Source organism: Podarcis liolepis (assembly GCF_965112155.1).
Source record: "Podarcis liolepis genome assembly, chromosome: 1".
Taxonomy (NCBI): domain Eukaryota; kingdom Metazoa; phylum Chordata; class Lepidosauria; order Squamata; family Lacertidae; genus Podarcis; species Podarcis liolepis.
Genome location: NC_139554.1, coordinates 16,247,807 through 16,267,745, shown reverse-complemented (window position 1 = coordinate 16,267,745; position 19,939 = coordinate 16,247,807). Strand labels below are relative to the sequence as shown.

General features: G+C 43.3%; 2 protein-coding genes and 1 long non-coding RNA gene across 11 annotated transcripts in view; 2 read left to right on the top strand and 1 right to left on the bottom strand.

Moving 5' to 3' along the window:
- PPP2R5C (protein phosphatase 2 regulatory subunit B'gamma) overlaps positions 1-3,025 on the top strand; it is an 86,420-nt gene extending 83,395 nt beyond the window's left edge. For all 9 annotated transcript variants that reach the window (XM_083518621.1, XM_083518623.1, XM_083518625.1 and 6 more), the window contains one exon: positions 30-3,025. In XM_083518621.1, coding sequence (XP_083374747.1) covers positions 30-161 — 132 coding nt within the window. In that variant the 3' untranslated portion in view covers positions 162-3,025. The remainder of the gene's footprint in view (positions 1-29) is intronic.
- Positions 1,274-9,357, bottom strand: LOC310685853. The gene is made up of 3 exons (XR_014515569.1): positions 9,118-9,357; positions 6,535-7,058; positions 1,274-6,144 (listed from the first exon to the last, which is right to left on the bottom strand). It is a non-coding gene; the product is annotated as an uncharacterized lncRNA (long non-coding RNA).
- A 1,313-nt stretch (positions 9,358-10,670) lies between these two features.
- DYNC1H1 (dynein cytoplasmic 1 heavy chain 1) overlaps positions 10,671-19,939 on the top strand; it is a 59,292-nt gene continuing 50,023 nt past the window's right edge. Inside the window, exons 1-3 of the mRNA XM_083516613.1 lie at positions 10,671-11,094; positions 18,148-18,235; positions 19,554-19,727. Coding sequence (XP_083372739.1) covers positions 10,824-11,094; positions 18,148-18,235; positions 19,554-19,727 — 533 coding nt within the window. The 5' untranslated portion in view covers positions 10,671-10,823. The remainder of the gene's footprint in view (positions 11,095-18,147; positions 18,236-19,553; positions 19,728-19,939) is intronic.

Below are 19,939 nucleotides of genomic sequence, written 5' to 3'. Positions count from 1 at the left end.
GCATTAAAAAAAATGCATTTTGATTTTAGGCACAGAAGGAACAGAAAAAGGATCGTGTTATTGTGCGCCGCAAGTCCGAACTGCCTCAGGATATCTATACCATGAAAGCCTTGGAGTCCCATTGCCGAGCTGATGATCTAATAACGCATGATGGGCATTAGACTATTCAAGTGAAATCTTATTTGGAGGAAAACCCTTTTTTCTGGACTCTGTTCCACAGTAGAGAACTTACTTTTTTTGTGCCATACTGATCAGTTACACACAAGTCAAAGCTTTTCCCCCAATCCCATTTCTTTAGGCAATAACTTTGATACAGTATGCGCAGCTCAAGATTAGTTGTTCAAACAATGGTAAATTATCTGATTCTATATGCAGAACCTTGGGTTGACAAGTATTAAACGAAGACACTTCCTTGAGGATATTGGCATAGTACTAACCAGTCGGAAGCATGCACTTTCCCCCCTCCATATTATTACTGAGAGAAGAACAGCCTTGGCGCAAATCATCAAACACTGTTGCCACACAACCTCCCTAAACCTTTTTGGCTGCTCCACCTTCCCTCTTTTGTGCGGGGCATAGAAAGCAGTTCTGTATATGGAAAAACATGGAACCATAACATTGATCATATTGTTTGCAGTATGTACACCTGTTAGACTACGGTCGGCTGCAGCTTGTGGCTCATCTACATCATATATGTGCGGGCACACAAGAAAATGCATGTGTGACTGCACATTCCTTTTTTTCTTTTCTTTATATGGAACTGCTTTCTGTGTGGGCAAAGTGGCCTTGCATGGGTTTTCCTAATTGGAAGCTGCAGTACAGGAGTGCCTGGTAGGCTGAGGCCATTTTCTTTCTATTCTTCCGGTCCCCAAAGTTGGTACTGTGGCAATAGTCGAGTTTGTAAATTCACCGAAAACCTATTAGGCATTTTTATAACACTGAAAAAACTTCCGGGGGGGGGGGGACAAACCTGCATTACTGCCTTGACAAATTCCTGGCAGCTTGGAAACACAAATTGTTCTCTCAGTTCAGCTTACAGAATGGCAATTTTCATGACAATCTTCAATCACGGCTAATTTCTGGGAGCTCTGAAAATTATTTCAGAGAGAGGCACCCTCAGAGTACTTTATATGGATTGAAGCCATATTTTCCAATCTTTTAGCATGTAATAGAAGCTGAGTGTTTTGGAACTGACCTGCTAGAAAAAGAATTTGTGTTCCTAAAACTGAAATCCTGTCTGCCTTGATTAGAAATAAATTGCATTAAAAAAAGAAAAAATAAGTCATTGCATAACTCTTATTTTGGTTTCCCCCCCAAAAAAATATTATTTCATTTACCAGAATGACTTAAATGTTTTTCTCCCTTACCTGAGTTTTTACTGCATGGCATATTTTGAGCTCTAAGAGTTCTTTTTGTAGACATCATGAGACCAGCTAGCTGGATACATTTCTCTGGATGATATAATTTGATGAGAGTGCAGCCTTAGCACCTTTTCAGATTATATTTAATAAGGCAACAGATCCTCATTGCATTAATGCATTTTTCAGATGCCTGTCTTAAAAAGCTGAGAAATGAGTTACAGAAGTTCCGCTGTCATATTGTTTTCTGTGGTGAAAAGCACATGTAAAACATACACACCTCACAAGGAAAAAAAACTCACCCGAGTTACTGTTGATCTTCAAATGCTGCTATATATTCCACAAGATTACGTGCATGTTGTGAGCTCTTTTTTATTGTTGTGGATGGGAAAGCACGAAGAAATTTTCTATATATATAGTGCTTTGTCTTCGATATTTGATTTCTCTCAGGGTGGCCAGTATTTTTAGACTTTTGTATCCTGCTTAAGAGCTGGGTTTCAGTTGTGTTTTATTTAGAACCAGCAACTACTTTCTTTTGTCTCTGGCAGTAGCAAACAGTGTTTTAATGTATTGATGCAGAAAAAGTTAAAACATGTGGCTTCTTTAAAATAAGTTTTTAAGGAAATGAGGTATCGGGAATCCATTAAAATTATTGTGCGAAACAGGCAGTTATAGTAACCTTGTGCAGATGTAGTGCCTGCTGTCTGGTCTCACTTAAAACAAAATGTCCAATATTTATTGCAAAAGCTAGGGGGAGAAATCATATGTGGTGTGATGGGAATTAGTGGTAAGGTAGAACTAAATTAATATAAAGACCACTCCAAGCTTCAAATAAAATACCCATTCTGTGTAAAAACAATTCCTGTTAAACTTGAAAATAAATATGGTTTACCATGAAAAACAAGTAATTTAAAGCAGATTAAAGATGTCTTCCCTTTTAGAGGTGGGGGGAAAGGGTGCTTTTTTAATTGCAAATGGCAACGTCTATATGTATTTTGATATACCATTGTTTGAACTTCCATCTTTAGCTGGTAACCTGTCAAATACCTTTTTATAATTAGGCTGTTCAGTAGGTTCATGAAAGAGGTTTCTGGAAAGAAGCATTCAAACTAATGTTATCCTCTGGGGGGAGTGGGAAAATATTGTATATCAATGTTTGGTTGACTGTGTAACGCTCAACGTATAAGATCTTTCACTGTCTAGATTTTATTTTTTCTCTTTACTGAAGATAAACATTCACCAAAAAGCTAACGTTCTGGGATAGGTAGGAAAATTATGCCATGAAAACTTGCTCTTGAGATTTTAGGCCAGTTGACAAACTTGCCTAAGCAATATTCTAAAATTTAGCAGCACTAATTGTTTGGCTTGTTTGTTATCACCATTTTTATGCTCTGTATAAGTTCTGTATTAAATTATTCTAAAAACTAATACATCCAAAATAAAAACGTGCAAATAAAATATAGTTTTGGTGACTGTTGTTCTTCATAAAGTTCAGTGTTAGCCATCTTCCCATGTTCTCCAAAATTTTATGCCTGTACATCAGGAATGTCAAAAAGAATATTACCAAGTGTCTTTTTTTGTGTGTGGCTTTAGTATGGCTTCATTTTAATATTGTACATACATTGTACTTTGTTTTATTGTAATGAGTAATAAAAATGTAGACTTCATATTTTGTACAGAATGGTCCTATGTACAGAATAAAAAGTTCCTAGAAACAGCAAAAATATATATATAGGTAAGTGGCACAATTTTTCTTTATACTATATCTGTATCTTTATGCTTTAGTTGAATGCTATGTTCAAATGTACCAACCTATTTTTTAATATTTTATAATTCAGGTTTTTTTGTTCAGACATTGTTTTATGAAGAAAAACTTCATACACCTGCCATTTAATATGCTCTTTTATCTAGTTTTTAAATTCTAAAACTGGTGTATTATATGGATTAAATAAAGAAGAAATGGAATTTTACCTGCTCATCATAAAACTACGTTTAACTTAAGGAAAGGATCTTCCAGGAAGAGTGCAGATTATGTAGATATCCAATAAAAAAACCCATACATACAGAACAAAGTTTCAATAAGGCCCTTTAAGGGGGGGCTAGATCATCTACAGAAGACTCAAAGCCTCCAATTGACCTTACGTAGAATGATGAAGCAGCCTATATATAGGTGGTGGCCAGGAGAAACTGATGATTCCATTTCTGTCGCCCTGACAAGTCAGACCTGTGTGTTCACTCTGCCCATAATTACGAAAGTTCCATAAACTGTTGTGTGAAAAAATAAGGTTTTTGATAATTGGGTTTTCCTAGTGCAAAACACAGAGGTTTTAGCACTCTAGTGTCTCCATCCAAAAAATGACTGCTACTCTTAAAGTTAAAACCATAGATAATAATCTCATTACCTAAAATTGAGAAGGATTTTGAGGAATTTGTCTCAATCTGTGCTTACTGAAAGACAAATCCATTTTCCTGCAGTTGTTAAAACTACTAAATGTTGCATACAAGCCAGATGAGATCCCTGACCTTTTGATGGTGGCAGACATTCTACTTGGTTGTGTGCCCCCCCCCCCAACCTTCCAAGTTTACTCTCAAAGTAGAGAACTTTCTTTATAGGAATTTCACTGAGCCATGAACAGAGTGGCCAATTTGGCAGTACTGTATAGTGTCAAATTGACCCATTTAATATCTTAAATAACCCAAAGTTTGTCCACTAATATGTGACTCTTGACACAACATGCATCATGTAACCATGCCATGGGGTGGAATTTCCTTCCTTTAGAAGCTGGACAAAGTCAAAGCACCAGCATCTCCCAGGACAGCCGAAAGAACTTCCTTAGATTTGAGCAGAGGGGGCTAATCCGTTTTGGCTGGTGGGCTGCATTCACTCCTGACCAACCCTTTGAAGATAGTGTGTCAGTAGTAGGTACGGCCACCCTAGAGTCTTGCATCAACACAAAAAGGCTGACAGCCCCCGCTCCTCAGCTGGTCCACATCTCTTGTGCTTTTATCGGTTTAATGCAGAACCTCTTCCCGATTTTCCCTGATCCTCCACCGACCCACAGCAGATCCTGAAGGTCGGAGCACCCTCAGCAACTCTGGATTTTGCGTTGAGGGTCATGCAGTACTGGAGTCTATGAAAATTAGGTGCCTTGCCTTACACAAATGGAAAGCAATTTCTTCCGGCATAAAACCACCACTGTATGCAGCTCAGCGCTCCGAATGATCATGATTCATCTTGATAGTATGTCAGTACGCTGTGCTCTTCAGGACTACAGTCCATTGTGTGTGGTTGCATCACTACTTGGTGCTACAATTCTGTAGTTAAATGCTGAGACAGAAGGACTAAATCATTCGAAATAGTTACACCTGAAGCCAAGGGTAGCAGCAGGGTGGGCCAGCGTCCCCCAAACTGACAAATGAACCAAGGTGAAGTATGTGAGCCGATCTTCGTGGGAGGAAGAGTCAAAATCCTAGCTTGCTTTCCTCCTGAATTAATGAAGAGTCAATTCTTTCATGGTACTCTGAATCAAGGTCAGCACCTAGTAATTGGTCCTGTAGACCTAAAGGGATTTGTACTTTGAACAGCAGCCACCTATGCTGCACGGTGTACAGCAGGGAGTTTCAGAAGTACAGTGGTAACTCAGGTTACATATGCTTCAGGTTACAGACTCCGCTAACCCAGAATTAGTGCTTCAGGTTAAGAACTTTGCTTCAGGATGAGAACAGAAATCGTGCTCCAGCGGCGCGGCGGCAGCGGGAGGCCCCATTAGCTAAAGTGGTGCTTCAGGTTAAGAACAGTTTCAGGTTAAGAACAGACCTCCGGAATGAATTAAGTACTTAACCCAAGGTACCACTGTAGTTAATGACACCTTATGAGGGGCAGCTCTTCAAGCAACAGTAAAAAATGCCACTGTAATACCAAGCCTGTAACATTTGTTCATGCATCTCTTGGATTGTTGTCCTAGTCAGGTAGAAGACCAGGACATGAAGACTTGAAAGCAATACATGAACTTTACAGTAGGGTTTTCTGTATCTAGTAGAAACTACATTTTCTCTATACACTTGGTTTGGAATTTGATTAAACCTATCAGCTTTTGTAACAAAAAGCCAGTTTTCATGTTGCAGGGCATGACCACAGCTATGCATCCTTCTAGTTGGCTGTTGCATACCTGCACTCAAACTTTAGTGCAGCAATCCTCAAATATTTTTGATGTTGCTATATAGATGAGGACCAAATTAGGTGTAACAGCAAAGATGCAAACTGATTTTTACTGGGTGAGGGAAGCAGAGAGCATGTTGCCAAGGGGTAAAGGTCTATTATCCAGAGAGAAACCTGGCATTAATCATGAAAAAATAATGGCGCTTTGGGATGTGGTCTCCTTTAATAATACATTTCTCTTGCTACATTATGCCTTACCTCATGCAACTGTCACTCATAAAAAATTAAAGAGAAAAATGTTGCTGTGTAGCTAAGTTTATTTTCTGTGTTTGATAACCCTCGAGGCAGTAACATATATCAGATCGTTCTCTCTAGGCATAATGGTTAGCTGCAAGCGGGAAAGAAATCGAGGCTGCAGTCCATGGCACTTTTACTAGGGAAGATTGAACTCAGGTTTACTTCCAAGTCTTAAACCTGCTTAGAATTCCACAGCATATATTAGAATGCTACAACATTGCAAGGGACCACAAGGCTATCCTAGCCAACCCCTTTCCCTAGACATCTTCCACTATGCAGCAAACTCAACACAAATTAAATTAAATTCTGCATATAGGCTGGCCCCTCTCACTGTCCTCGGAGCTTGCTTACCGGTAACCTCCTCTGGCTGATATCTCGGACAGACCAGGGAGATTTTGATAGGCGACATTTTCCCAAGCGTGGGTAAAATGCACAACCCCTCTCCTGCTTCCGCAGGGGAAAGAAAATAAGTCAGAAATCTATTTACATGCTTTTATTTCTGACATTACAGCACTAGAGAAAAACACATCCTTTCAGTTCAGCTCTTCGAGCAAGTCTTACAAACTTCCTGAACATGCGCAGTCAGAGGGTTTCAAGTTACACTCTTCACAAAGACTTATCCAGCCTGTGAATGTCCTGGGAAACTCTTCTTTCCCACAGATAGGCACATCATGTGATGTCAACAATCTGTCTGTCTGCAGCGGTGATGTTTCCATATACTGACAGAAAACAGTCTTATTCAATTTTTGAAATAAAAAAAGGGAAAGCCACCCCTACCCCCATTGTCTCTTATTAATGGAATGGCATGTCTGCATTGTTCTGCCTTCACCCTTCTTGAGGATATCTACCCTTTATACCAACGGGACGCAGGTGGTGCTGTGGTCTAAACCATGGAGTCTCTCGGGCTTGCTGATCGGAAGGTTGGCGGTTCGAATCCATGCGACGGGGTGAGCTCCCATTGCTCTGTCCCAGCTCCTGCCATCCTAGCACACCAGTGCAAGTAGATAAATAGGTACCGCTGTGGCGGGAAAGTAAATGGCATTTCTGTGCGCTCTGGCACTCATCACAGTGTCCCGTTGCACCAGAAGTGGTTTATGCTGACCACATGACCTGGAAAGCTGTCTGTGGACAAACGCCGGCTCCCTTGGCCTGAAAAGTGAGATGAGCGCCGCACTCCATAGTCACCTTTGACTGCACTTAACCGTCCGGGGTCCTTTATCTTTCTACCTTACCCTTTATACCACCTTAAAAAAAGAAAACAAAGTTTATCCCATTCAGTCCATTTTTTCCCTGTAACAAAGTCATGCAGAGATATTCAAAGAAGGTAAGGTTATTTTAATAAATGGAAGATTGGTGCACTGATCTCTCATGCTAAACTAATTAGGGAGTAGTCCTCTGGCCATGGCACTGAGACAAGAATCAGAAAGCAGAGCAAATTAAGGGCAAAAGTTCCTTGTATTTCTTTCCACTTCAGTAAGGTCAAGAGTGCTTCCTCCCTGCCTGTTCTCATTGAAGATTTTGTAGTCAAAACAAAAAGGGCCATCAGTGTGGACCTTTGAGTTCAGGCAATAGTTAAGTTCTAGAAAAAGAGATCACAGCACTCATGACCTTGAAATAACACCCTTTGATGCCGAAGCCCCTTCCCTCTTTTCAGCAATGCATGAGCTGCTTCTGTTGTTACTCAGTAGTGATGGAGGCCCACTCTGCACCTGCTTAAGGACAGGTTCAACTGCTGCTCTGGGTCTATCAATCTTGAGCCCTGCCATTGAAATCACATACTAGGTAGGACTGACCATTGGGGAAGACCCAGTAGAGTTTTAACCATGGTCTCAAAGAACCCATCCTCACCTCTTCCACCCTGGTACACTTAACTATGTAGCCTCTAAAAGAAGCCAACCATCCCACAGAAATGGCTGCCATTATCACAGAACCAGAACCACCATTTGTTGCGACAAGTTAGTAGCTTGCATTCAAGGGCCCCCAGCTCACAGAGGTTGTCTTCAGCACAACCTTGGCATGCTGGAAAGCATTGTTCATTCACAAGCTTTTATTATTTCTGCTCAAGCTGCTCTTTGGGAAGTGGTGTGCGGTTATGCTGAGGTAGGTGCCGCCACAGAGGCTCCCAACATGTCCAGGTCCCAAGCCGGATCTACTGAAATAATCTGCATGGGGAGGGCAGGGCAAGACTTGGACACTTAGGCTATTCTCTATATATTCTCTCCAGCACTCTGGTGTTGGTTTCCAGAAAATCCACTAGCACCGTGTGTTGAGGAATGACCCTTTCCCTATTTTGGAGTAGCGCTATCCCGGATGAGAGACGAGCCTTGAGCATTCCTTAGCCATAGATACCATCTTAATTGCAACCCAAGACCATCTTCCCATCCATAGCTGAGCATGTTCCAACTAGAAGGAATACCTTGTGCATGCATGTTGGAGTTACAGTGTTGTAGGGGGCCTTGTGCTCTGACCCACCCCCTTTGGTGCAAGAGATCCAGTTCGAACATTCCCTAACAAATTTCTTCGTTACGCAGCACAAAGTTAAACCATGGGATCACACAAGATGTGGCGATGGCCATCGACTTGGGACAGCTCTCAAAGAGGATTGGGCAGGTGATGAAGGCTATCAATGGCTGCTAGCCAAAATAGCTATGTTCTGTCTCTGCTGTTGGAGGCAGTATGCCCCTTGAATACCTGTTGCTGAGACTCCCAGGTTGGAGAGAGTGACGTTGCTCTCCTGTGCTGCTTGCGGGCTTCCCATAGGTTGACCACTACAGGAAGAGAGTACTGGGCTATGGGTCACTGGCCTCATCCAGCAGGCTCTTGTTATGTGGCTGCCCAGTTTCTGCTTGAAGACCTCCAGCGGGGGAAGAGTCCGCTATCCCTGTATGGGCCAGGATGGGAACCAGCGGTCCTCCAGATGTTGCTGGACTATAACTCCCATCATCCCTATCCACTGACCACACTGGCAGGGGCTAAATAGGGTCCAGAAACATCGCTGCTCTATGCAATCCAACCCATTGATTATCTGCTCATTCCTCCAGAATGGTAAATCCTTTAGATCAGTTTCCCAAACTTGGTTCTCCAGCTGTGTGTGTGTGTTGACTACAATTCCCATCATTCATGACCACTGGTCCTGCTAAGCTAGGGATGGTGGGGGTTTTAGTCCAAAAACAGTTGGAGACCCGTGTTTGGGAAACCCTGCTTTAATCTCTGTCCCTCTGGCCTCTTACTCATAAGTAAGCCCCTCGTTACCCGTGCTTAAAGACTACAGCAAACGGGCTGCCTCATCCTACACGTGTTTACCCAGAAAGAATTCCCATATTTCCTAGGCGTCTTTACCAGCCCGAGTCGGCTGAGAAGTCAACTCATTGTGTCTAAGCCCCACGTGAGAAGTGTGGCTAAGGTTGCAGTCGTTTTGCCTGCTCAGTTCAAGTGGGGCTTGGTGCAGAAGGCCGCAGCGTTAACTCCTTATCCGTAGGCGAAAATATTAGAAATGCATCACACTCGGCGCGCTGCAATCCGGGGCGAAGCTCTGCAGCGCAACTCTCTGGCAGCAAGGAAGCAAGAGGCTGCGTAGCGACAGCCTCAAAACTGCTTCTTCATTGCTCCGGCGGAAACAGTCGCAGTGCAATCTGGAACAAGTAGTTTTTCTCCTGCAGCCTTTGGCTTCGAAAATAAGATTTCCTGAGAATAAGCGGGAAGGCGGGGTCACAAATCTGACATTTGCGCCCTATTGAGTTCTGCTTCCTGGAGAAAGAAACAGCCTGGGCGTTGCATTTGCTTTACATTATCTCTAGAACACACACACACACACACACACACCTTTAATTTTAACTGTGTAATTAATCTTATTCTGTCCTGTGTATTTTCATCTCTTGCAATGGCTTTGGCTAGACAATTTTTTAAAAAATAGTCCCATGTCTAAAGCAGGCTTACATTTAAAACATCATCGTATTTGCTAGCTTACAAGAGTGGCAGAATTTAACAGCGCAATCCTGCAGATACCTACTCAAAAGCAAACCCCACTGAAGTCCTTTTGTAGAAAACCGGGGCCTGAGGATTGCACTCTCATAGCTTTCTGAGCAGGAAAACACGCATTGCATACTAGCGTCCTTCGATGGTGCCAAAAACTACATATGAGAATCCAAAAGAGACAAGTAACTTTACAAATTGTTAATGCCCTTCCTCCCAAAGGAGCCCAGGAAGGCAAGTGATGCTCAGGATTGAAACCTGAGGGTTTTCTCACATTATTACTATTATCATAATTGTACCGTATATTTATTTATACCCCCCTTTTCCGCCTGACAGGGACTCCAAGTGGTTTACGGGGGAAGGGGATAAGAGCAGCTTAAAAAACCCAATCATTAAAAAAAAATATTAACATGGATGAGTTCAAACATATTTAATATATATGTTTCAGTTACAGATAGGTAGCCGTGTTGGTCTGCCATAGTCAAAATAAAAAAATTCCTTCCAGTAGCACCTTAAAGGCCAACTAAGTTAGTTCTTGGTATGAGCTTTCGTGTGCATGCACACTTATCTGAAGAAGGTGCTTTAAGGTGCTACTGGAAGGAATTTTTTTATTTTAATATATATGCTGATCATTACAATACTGTAAAACCAACGCGGCACCAGCCTTTGCATTCAAAGCAAATCAGAGCCCCACCGCCGGAAACCTGAACTACATTGCCCGCGTGACCCTCTGGAGGGGGGAGCGGGTGTCCCCTTTCAGATGCATGTCGGGACTTGTAGTCCACCCTACCCCAGACCCCCTCTTCAGCTCCAAGCCCGGGCGGGTTTCCCCGACTACGCTTCCCATCATCCTCCGGGGCGGCTCCGACGGCGAGAGGCGGTGGTTAAAAGAGCGGCGGGGCGGGCGCGGCGGGCTCAGTACCGCTGAGCCGTAGAACTCAGCGGCTGTCGGGGGAGTTAGCTGCGTCTCGTCTCTAGCGGGGTTTTATCCATCGGCTTCGAGGGGTGGGGGAGAATCCCACGAACCCTCAGCAGCCATGTCCGATTCGGTAGGGGGAGGCGGCGGAGGAGGAGGGGGAGAGGACGGCGGGCTGGAGGTGACCGGTTCGGCGGTGCAGAACGTGGCGGACGTGGCGGTGCTGCAGAAGCACCTGCGCAAGCTGGTGCCGCTGCTGCTGGAGGATGGCGGCGAGGCGCCGGCCGCGCTGGAGGCGGCGCTGGAGGAGAAAGGCGCCGTGGAGCAGATGCGCAAGTTCCTCTCCGACCCGCAGGTCCACGCCGTGCTGGTCGAGCGCTCCACCCTCAAGGGTGAGTCGGCAGCCCAGAGACACCCCAGTCCCACCAGCCCCGCCCGACCGCCTGGCTGGCTGCGTGTTTCAGGGCGGCGGCTTCCTCGCTCGCTTTCTGCGGGAGGCCTAGAGGTTTTCCCTTCCAGATGGGGATAAACAAGGGAGGAGCAGCGGAGGGGAAGGAGGAGGATGGAGAGAGGGGTGGGGCCGCTGGGGAAGACGGAGGCTGCCGATGCCGCCGCTCCCTCGGCTGTCAAAATGGCGCCGCCGCCGCCGCTTTGTCTTCTTCAGGCTGGCGGGCTGAGGGAGCCCGTCCTTCACCGCCTTTAATCTCTCTCTCAATCCCCCCCCCCACTTCGCCAGTAACAGGAATAAATCTCATTCTCCGCACATCTGCCCTCTCCGTGGCCTGATCCGGCAGTCTCCTCATCAACGCATCTTCCTCTTCAACCAGGCCTTGGGCTGATGAACCATCACTTTCAATGTGGGAGGGGAGCGGGGTTGGTTGTTGGTTGGGTTTGTTATTGTTTTCGTTGTGGGTTTTTTGTTTTCTTATGGTCTTGTTCTGTATTACTATTATTATTATTTATGCTGCAAACCTCCCCAGGATCTTCGGGTGACAGGCAATAGGCGGATCTAATAAAGAATAATGGTATATCTTATCTAGATCTGTGTGAACAAAGCCTTTTTTGCAAGTCGATACAGTGACCCTCAATGCCACAAATAAAACAGTTCAAGTCAGGCCATACCTGCCTGGGTGGAGCTTGCACAGATAGGAAGCTGCCTCACACCATTTCAAATTATTTCTGTTTAATGTGGGTGCACCGGTGTTATCTATCCTTGTTCTTCTCAACACACACACACACACACACACACACCTGCCAACTGAGGCGGAGGTTTCGTGCATCTGAGCTCTAATCCATGCTATCACCTCACGCCATAAAAGAATGAAATATTTAGGATGCAGCGAGGCTTGTTTTTGCTGCAACATGCTGGACAAAGCCACCGCTCTGGAAATTGTCACGTGTCTCTTTGTTGTCCAGACAGGCAGAGGATCTTTGGGGATTCAGGCAGAGTGAGGCCTTTCCACATGTAAAATGAGCATGATCGCTGGGTTAATAGTCCAAGGTACAGCACACAGTAATGCTCTGCTTGCGTAAGAGGAATTCCCAGTGTGGGATTGACTTCTTCTGAGCACTGTGATGCAGAGTGCTCTGAAGGTGGATAGTAGGGTTGCCAAGTCGCCAGGAAGACAAACCGCCATCTGGTTGGCTTCTATGCCTTTGACAACAGCTTGGTGTGCCAGAATCAGTAGGTGAAGCTTTTCCTGGCATGGAGATAAACACAGTTGCTGTTGCTTGCCTGACTGTCAAGCTGATAGTAGATAGGTAGCTGTGTTGGTCTGCCATAGTCAAAATAAAAAAATTCCTTCCAGTAGCACCTTAAAGACCAACTAAGTTAGTTCTTGGTATGAGCTTTCGTGTGCATGCACACTTCTGGTATCTGAAGAAGTGTGCATGCACACGAAAGCTCATACCAAGAACTAACTTAGTTGGTCTTTAAGGTGCTACTGGAAGGAATTTTTTTATTTTGTCAAGCTGATATTAAAGGCAAAGGTAAAAACCAGTAACAAAAACTGACAACCCTGGGTTCAAGGGCAAAATGACAGTGTTTCACTTTCGCAGGGTTGTTAGGTTATCTGTATTGGCACAGTACACTATTTTCTAATCCAGTTTCACCCTCTCATCAGGAACTAGATTCCATGCATTGCTTGGGGTTGGACTAGGTGACCCTTGGGTTTCCTTCCAACCAGTGTTAGAAACTCAGATGTATAAGCCAAATTGCACCTTAGAGCTACGTTGTCTCCAGAATGGAATGTCTATGTGCCTTTTCCCCCTTTTTGCAATGGGATTTATTATTAATATTCATTTCATTTCTATACCGCTTTATATTTTAAAGAAAAAAAATCTTGAAGTGGTTTACAGCACATTAAAACATCGAATAAAACAAATTCCAGGCTTGAAGGATAATATTTCAGATCCTTCTCTTAAGTGACATTTTGTTTTCCCCACATTTATTTACCTACTTGTTTTATATAGCTGTCCCATAGCAGAAGAACTCTGGGAAGCCAGTGTGGTGTATGTTGCAGGCATGGCCAGACTTGGCCCTCCAAATGTTTTGGGACTACAGTTCCCATCATCCCTGACCACTGGTCCTGTTAGCTAGGAATGATGGGAATTGTAGTCAAGTTGGGCCATGCCTGGTTTAGAGTGTCTGACTAGGACCTGGGAATGAGGGCTCATGAAGCTCATTTGTGGACCTTGGGCCTGTCACAGCTTCTTAACCTACCTCAGGGTCATTGTAGGGAATAACTGAGGAGGGGATAAATCATGTACAGTGGTGCCTCGCAAGACAAAATTAATCCGTTCCATGAGTCTTTTCGTCTAGCGGTTTTTTCGTCTTGTGAAGCAACCCTATTAGCGGTTTAGCGGCTATTAAAGGCTTAGCGGATTAGCAGCTAAAAGGCTATTGGCGGCTTAGAAAAAGGGGGGGAAGCGGGGGGAAATCGGAACACTCGCAAGACGTTTTCGTCTTGCAAAGCAAGCCCATAGGGAAAATCGTCTTGCGAAGCAGCTCAAAAACGGAAAACCCTTTCGTTTAGCGGGTTTTCCATCTTGCGAGGCATTCGTCTTGCGGGGCACCACTGTGCTCCTTGGATAAAAAAGGTGGGCTATAAATGTAATAAACTCTTCTTGCATGCTTAAGAAAGCTGGAGGGTCAGCCAGATGAGGATGTCAGTTGTCAACCTGGCATCCAGAGATATCCATGTGGTCAAAATTGGACCCACTAGCAAAACGTGCCTGGCACCTGGGGAATTTCCAACACTGCTTCCAACTCTACAGTTCTATGTAGAACTGCACTGAGAATGACAAATGGTGACATTCTGGTTCACCTCGTCTTATCTCCAATTGTCCTTTGGCAGAACTGGACAACACTCTTTTGGCTTATAGGTTGTCAGCTAGAAGGACAGACCAGTACCTGGGGATTGTTGGGTGGCCGTTAATTGTAGATCCCATGCTTCCATGTATGGGAGGATTAGCCTATTTGTTTCCACTCACATCTTACGTAGTTCTACAGATTGGACAAGTAGTAAGCACAGGATCATTCTAGTCTTCAACCCCTTCCTCTCTCGGTCAGCAGACACCATAAGGCTCATTGTAGAGAAAAATATGTGTTGCGTGCCAGATCTTCTGCTATGTATGTCTTTCTAGGAACTAGAGGTATAATGCCGTAAGGAAGTGCCATATGTCTGTTCTTGCATGCAATTTCCACTTATATGGGGGCCATGCATTTCTAAATCCATTTCTTGAAGGCATTTTGATGACATGGAAGAAGGGCCTCAGACGATGATCTCTGGGTCTGGGTAGGTTCATATGGAGAGAGGTGGTCCTTGAGGTACTGTGGTCCTGAGCCGTTTATATAGCAAGGGAATGATGGTACTTTCTGGATAAGCCATCATTCTAGACCGTTGGTGGACTTTTTATGTCAATCATGCTATCAGTCATAGCCTGCCAATGGTCAGGATCTGCAATGATGGCAGTTGTGGTCCAACATCATCTGAAAGGCCACAGGTTTGTTATATACACAGTGGTTCTCAAGATGTAATGTCAATAATCCCAGCACTCCAGCTACTGTAATTGCATCTCCTCTGCCATTCTCCAAGCTGGCTGGGGTATATGAATGTGCGTGGGTTGTTGTTGTTTTTAAGGCATGCTGATAAGGTTCCAGATGGCTCTCAGTTTATATTGGGATTACATTCCAGGGATAGTGCCTAACACCAAAATTGCATATGGGTTCAATGGCAGGTGGGATTGCTGAAGCCTTTTTTCCTCTGACGTCCGCACCCTTTTTATTTTCTAATTTTACCAAGTGCATAAAGTTAAATGTGCGTAAGTTGCAAGTTACCTGTACTGTAGTCAGCAGTATATCACAGTCCGAAAGGAAAAAGTCTCTACATATGTTACAGTGGTGAGATGTTGATTGGCTACTAGTGTAAGTTTGGCCTTTGGAAAGCTTTTAGTGAATTATTGAGATTTTGCATCAGTTTCAGTACTATCAGCTACTGTAGACGGAGGTTTTCAAAGTATTATTTGTAACTAATCTTCTGCAAGAATTTGCTGTTGGTAAGCACCCTGCCCCCACTTCCGAGCATTGTTAATCCCTCCCCAGGAGGTGTGTCCCATTTTCCAAACATTAACTCTATTGGCAGGATTTCTCTGTGCCCAGGTGTCCCTCAGAAAGACAACCTGGCCTGTTTGCTGAGTTCTGAGTTCGAGAGCCAGTGTGGTGTAGTGGTTAAGAGCGGTAGTCTTGTAATCTGGGTAACTGGGTTCGAGTCTCCGCTCCTCCACATGCAGCTGCTGGGTGACCTTGGGCTAGTCACACTTCTTTGAAGTCTCTCAGCCCCACTTACCTCACAGAGTGTTTGTTGTGGGGGAGGAAGGGAAAGGAGAATGTTAGCCGCTTTGAGACTCCTGAAGGGGAGTGAAAGGCGGGATATCAAATCCAAACTCTTCTTCTTCTTCTTCTTCTTCTGCTGGCTGCTTAGATAAACAAGAGAACTTTCATAGAGGACTGAGCTATGTAAATTTAAACATAAAAAAGTATAATATTTGTTTTAGATAGACCAGAACTAGAGAGCTTATTGAGATAGCTAACATCATGCCTTCCAGATGTTTGAGACTGAAGCTCCTATCAGCCCTAGTCAGCATGGCCCGTGATAGATGATGGGAATTAGAGTCTGAAAGTCCACCATGTTGGCTACCCCTGGCATAGATATTTTATTAAAGTCCCTGAGCAATAATAGTTATTCCAGGCTAGGGTTGCCATATTTCAAAAAGTAAAAACCTGGTCACCCTGCAAATTTTCAGTTGACTTGCCTAAGATCCAGGACAAAGCGCCACCTTTCGGAAATCCCCCCCCCCCCCCGGATGTCAATTGCCCCTTTGAAATCCCGGTAATGTCTGAGAAAATCCAGACTTATGGCAGCCATATTCTAGGCCCTAGCATAACTTTCTCTGTGGTTCATGAGCAGCTTTAATGAGTGTAAACAGACCAATTGTAATTCCATGACTAAAGCATAGTCCTGGAATAGTTCTAATGATCCTCCTTTGTGAACTATTAACGTTTTTTGGGTGATTGCCTACTAAGTCATACTCATACAAATATAATAATAATAATAATAATAATAATAATAATAATAATAATAATAATAATAATAATAATAATAAAAAGAGACAATTAAGTTGATTGATTTCAATGGGTCTACTCTGAGCATGAATTAATTGGCTGTCTCCCTGTAACTTTTTGATATGCAATGTGCCCGAAGAGTTTGGCTTGTAGTGCAGATAGTGCAGCAGTTGCTAATGCAATGTTAAATATAAACCAAAGAGAGCTCTATGAGTCTTACTGGAGCCCTGCTCAATATAGTACATCCTAGTTGTTAATGTTGATTCATTACATCATTGCCATTTGCTCCTGAAAAACTCGCAGGCTTAAACAGTGGCTTATTGTTGAGATAAATGCTTCCATCTTCTCGAGATCCAAACTGTAAGGTCATTTGAATGTTGCGCTCATGTGTATGAGTGCACATAGATCTGTACACGTAAAATGTAACTCTTCCTTGACACAATTTTTTAATGAGCTTTTCACTTCTGTTGCGGGAGGCACTACACTGTTGTTGCAAAACTTTTAAATGTTGCATGTGGGTGACTTTCTGAAAGAACAGTAGTATTTGTACAACGTGAAGGAGGTAGATACTCTCACATATTCCTGCATATTCTTTCTCTCTCATCTAAAGAAGTCTTTGAAATAGTATAGTTTTGAGGCTGGAAACAAATAACGTGTCTGTTGGAGAAATCTATATTGTGTGTCCTAAAGACACTCTTCTGGAAGCAGTGTTGTACAGTTGAAGCAACATATTGATATCTTGATTGAAGAAGAAGAGGAGTTTGGATTTGATATCCCGCCTTTCACTCCCTTTAAGGGGTCTCAAAGCGGCTAACATTCTCCTTTCCCTTCCTCCTCCACAACAAACACTCTGTGAGGTGAGTGGGGCTGAGAGACTTCACAGAAGTGTGACTGGCCCAAGGTCACCCAGCAGCTGCATGTGGAGGAGCGGAGACGCGAACCCGGTTCCCCAGATTATGTGACTACCGCTCTTAACCACTACACCACACTGGCTCTCATTGATTCAAACCTATTCCTCAAATTGAATGTCAGCTATGGTGAAACGTATCTCTATCAAACCTTTTACTTTTTGTATTAATTGCAAAGCAAACCCTGATGCTTTTGCATAAGATTTGGCAAAAAGGACACATGCTTGCAGAATCTTACATTTTGGCAGCATTTGCTCCAGTATAGTTTCTCCTGGAAAAGGGCTATGGCTTGAGAAGTACCAAGGTTGCTGCTGTTTATAATCAAGCTTTGTGGAAATTGATGCTTATTGAAAGTACACAGTGCAAAGGTTTCACAGTTCTTGACAGCAACTTTATAATGAAAAAATGGTGCTTTTTTTTTGGCTGATATTATAAGGAATGCATACAATTCTCTTTATTACAGGGTTCTTTCCTGAAAAGATCTATTCTTTGTCCAGTACACTTTCTCTTTCTGTTCTCCTGTTTGGGTGTGCCTCTCAGATGGAAGAATTGCTGTGCTGCATTGCAGTGGTTTCATTGCTGTAGTGTTGGCTGCTAAAGCAGTGACATCATCCTCTGAATTGTGGGTTATTAACAGGGCTCTTCCCTTTTTATCTTGGTTCTTCTGCTATTTTTATATATATCTTAAATTCATTCTGTTTGAGGAAGCTGACTGCTTTTAAATAAATCTGATTTCCTCTCAATTTAAGAAGAACTGGATTTTGTTGAGAAGCCAGAGTAGGCTAACATAGAATAAAGGGAAAGAGAGAGGTTTTTGTGCAATAAAGTTAATGCTAATGAATTCCTCTAGCTTCAGAGTCATGTAGGAGAGGACATTCAGGAGATGTTAATAAAAATTTCCTAATTCTTTACAGAGGATGTTGGTGATGAAGGAGAGGAAGAGAAGGAATTTATTTCCTATGGCATAAGTACTGACATTCATTATGGGATGAAGTCAAACAGGTGAGTTGAATCTGTGTCTCTTCTGGCAATAAACAAACAAGCTGTTCACTTGATGCAATTGTGGGACTGAAGAGGAATTCTGAGATTTAGGAAAAAGCTCTATCGGTAGGAAATTCTCACCTGGGCCAATGTTAGTTGGGCAGGAAGAGTTGAATGAGAGCCATGCCCACTGACTGATAGATGCCTGTCGTATGACTGCAGAATCTCTCTGCCATTTTCTCCTACTGTTCCTGCCCGCTCCACCAATTTTCTATGCTCACATAATGTAGAAATGTTGTTCCTTCTTTCTAACTGGGAAGTGCAAAGTGAAGGAGAGAGCGAGAGCTATGCTTTCTGCCTGAGTGCCTCTTTCTCCCTTGTGATCCCGATTGTGACAAAAAAACCACCAAAAAACCCAAGGCAGATATTTAAAAGGGCGTGGGGTCCACAACAAAGAAAAAGAACAAAAACAATTTTATTATTTATAAGCCACCCATCTGACTGGGTTTCCCCAGCCATTCTGGTCGGTTCCTAACAAAATATAAAAAACACAGTAAAACATCAAACATTATAAACTTCCCTATAAGCTTCTAAAGAGATGAGGTTAATAATTTCCATGAGTGTGCATGCAATATTTTTTCCTGAATTCCCGGAAATTTGGTTCACACCAAATTCTGGACCGAGCCACTGGTTGGCATTTCACTTCTGAGCATAAACCATGGTCTTAACTCTGGAAAGACAACATGGGGACATCTGGTTTTCTGCCTGGGGGGTGCCTTCTGACAGCAGATGCAGTCATGAGCAAGGCTTACTCATGAATAGAACTACAAACAGGAAGAACCTTAGCTGGCTGTTTACTGTAGAGCCCAAGCAGATGATCTTGCAGATTGATCTGTGAACTGCATATCTGCAAACAGAAGAAAGCAAGTACATGGCGAAGGGGGAACAGAAAGGAGAAGCTTCTTTCCTCCTTTTCTTAGAAAAGAACTTCCACCTGCAAATATAGTTGATGCTACAAGACAGAATTAAACCATGTCCCTGACTCCTCACTCCCTTAGCCCCTGTGAGACCCCACTCACATTGCATCCTCATTCTGCATACAAAAGCATAGAGTCTGGGTAGGCAAGATTTTACCCACGTAAAGTACCATAGTCCTTCAATCCTAACCATTGAAACTTTTCTTTCTTTTAAAATGTTAGGAAACCTTTAAATGTCTAGAACTTCTTTAACCCTAAAGAGGTTAATGTTCATTAAACTACAATTACCTTGTGAACCCCAAAATACATATGTTCTCAGGTTAAATTGAATAGGTACTTAATATTATTTCTTTGGTTTACAGTTTGGCATTCATTAAACGAGCACCAGTAATTGATGCGGACAAGCCTGTGTCCTCACAGCTCAGGGTGCTTACTCTCAGTGAAGACTCCCCGTATGAAACTCTGCATTCCTTCATCAGCAACGCTGTTGCTCCCTTCTTTAAGTCCTACATCAGAGAGTCTGGCAAAGCAGACAGGTAACTACTTTCGTTTCTGTAATTTCTAGCCGTTGTGTACATGAAGGAATAAAAGATGTGCAAGGGAAGGAAGATATAACTGGAAAGTAGATGGTGGTCAAGATCCTAAGAGCTTTGTGTGTATGTTGAAGCACATGTTTGTGTGGATTAGAGCTTCCCCAAGCTTTTCTTCTGACTGCAGCTTCTCTGCAACCAAAGATCCCCAGAGATTA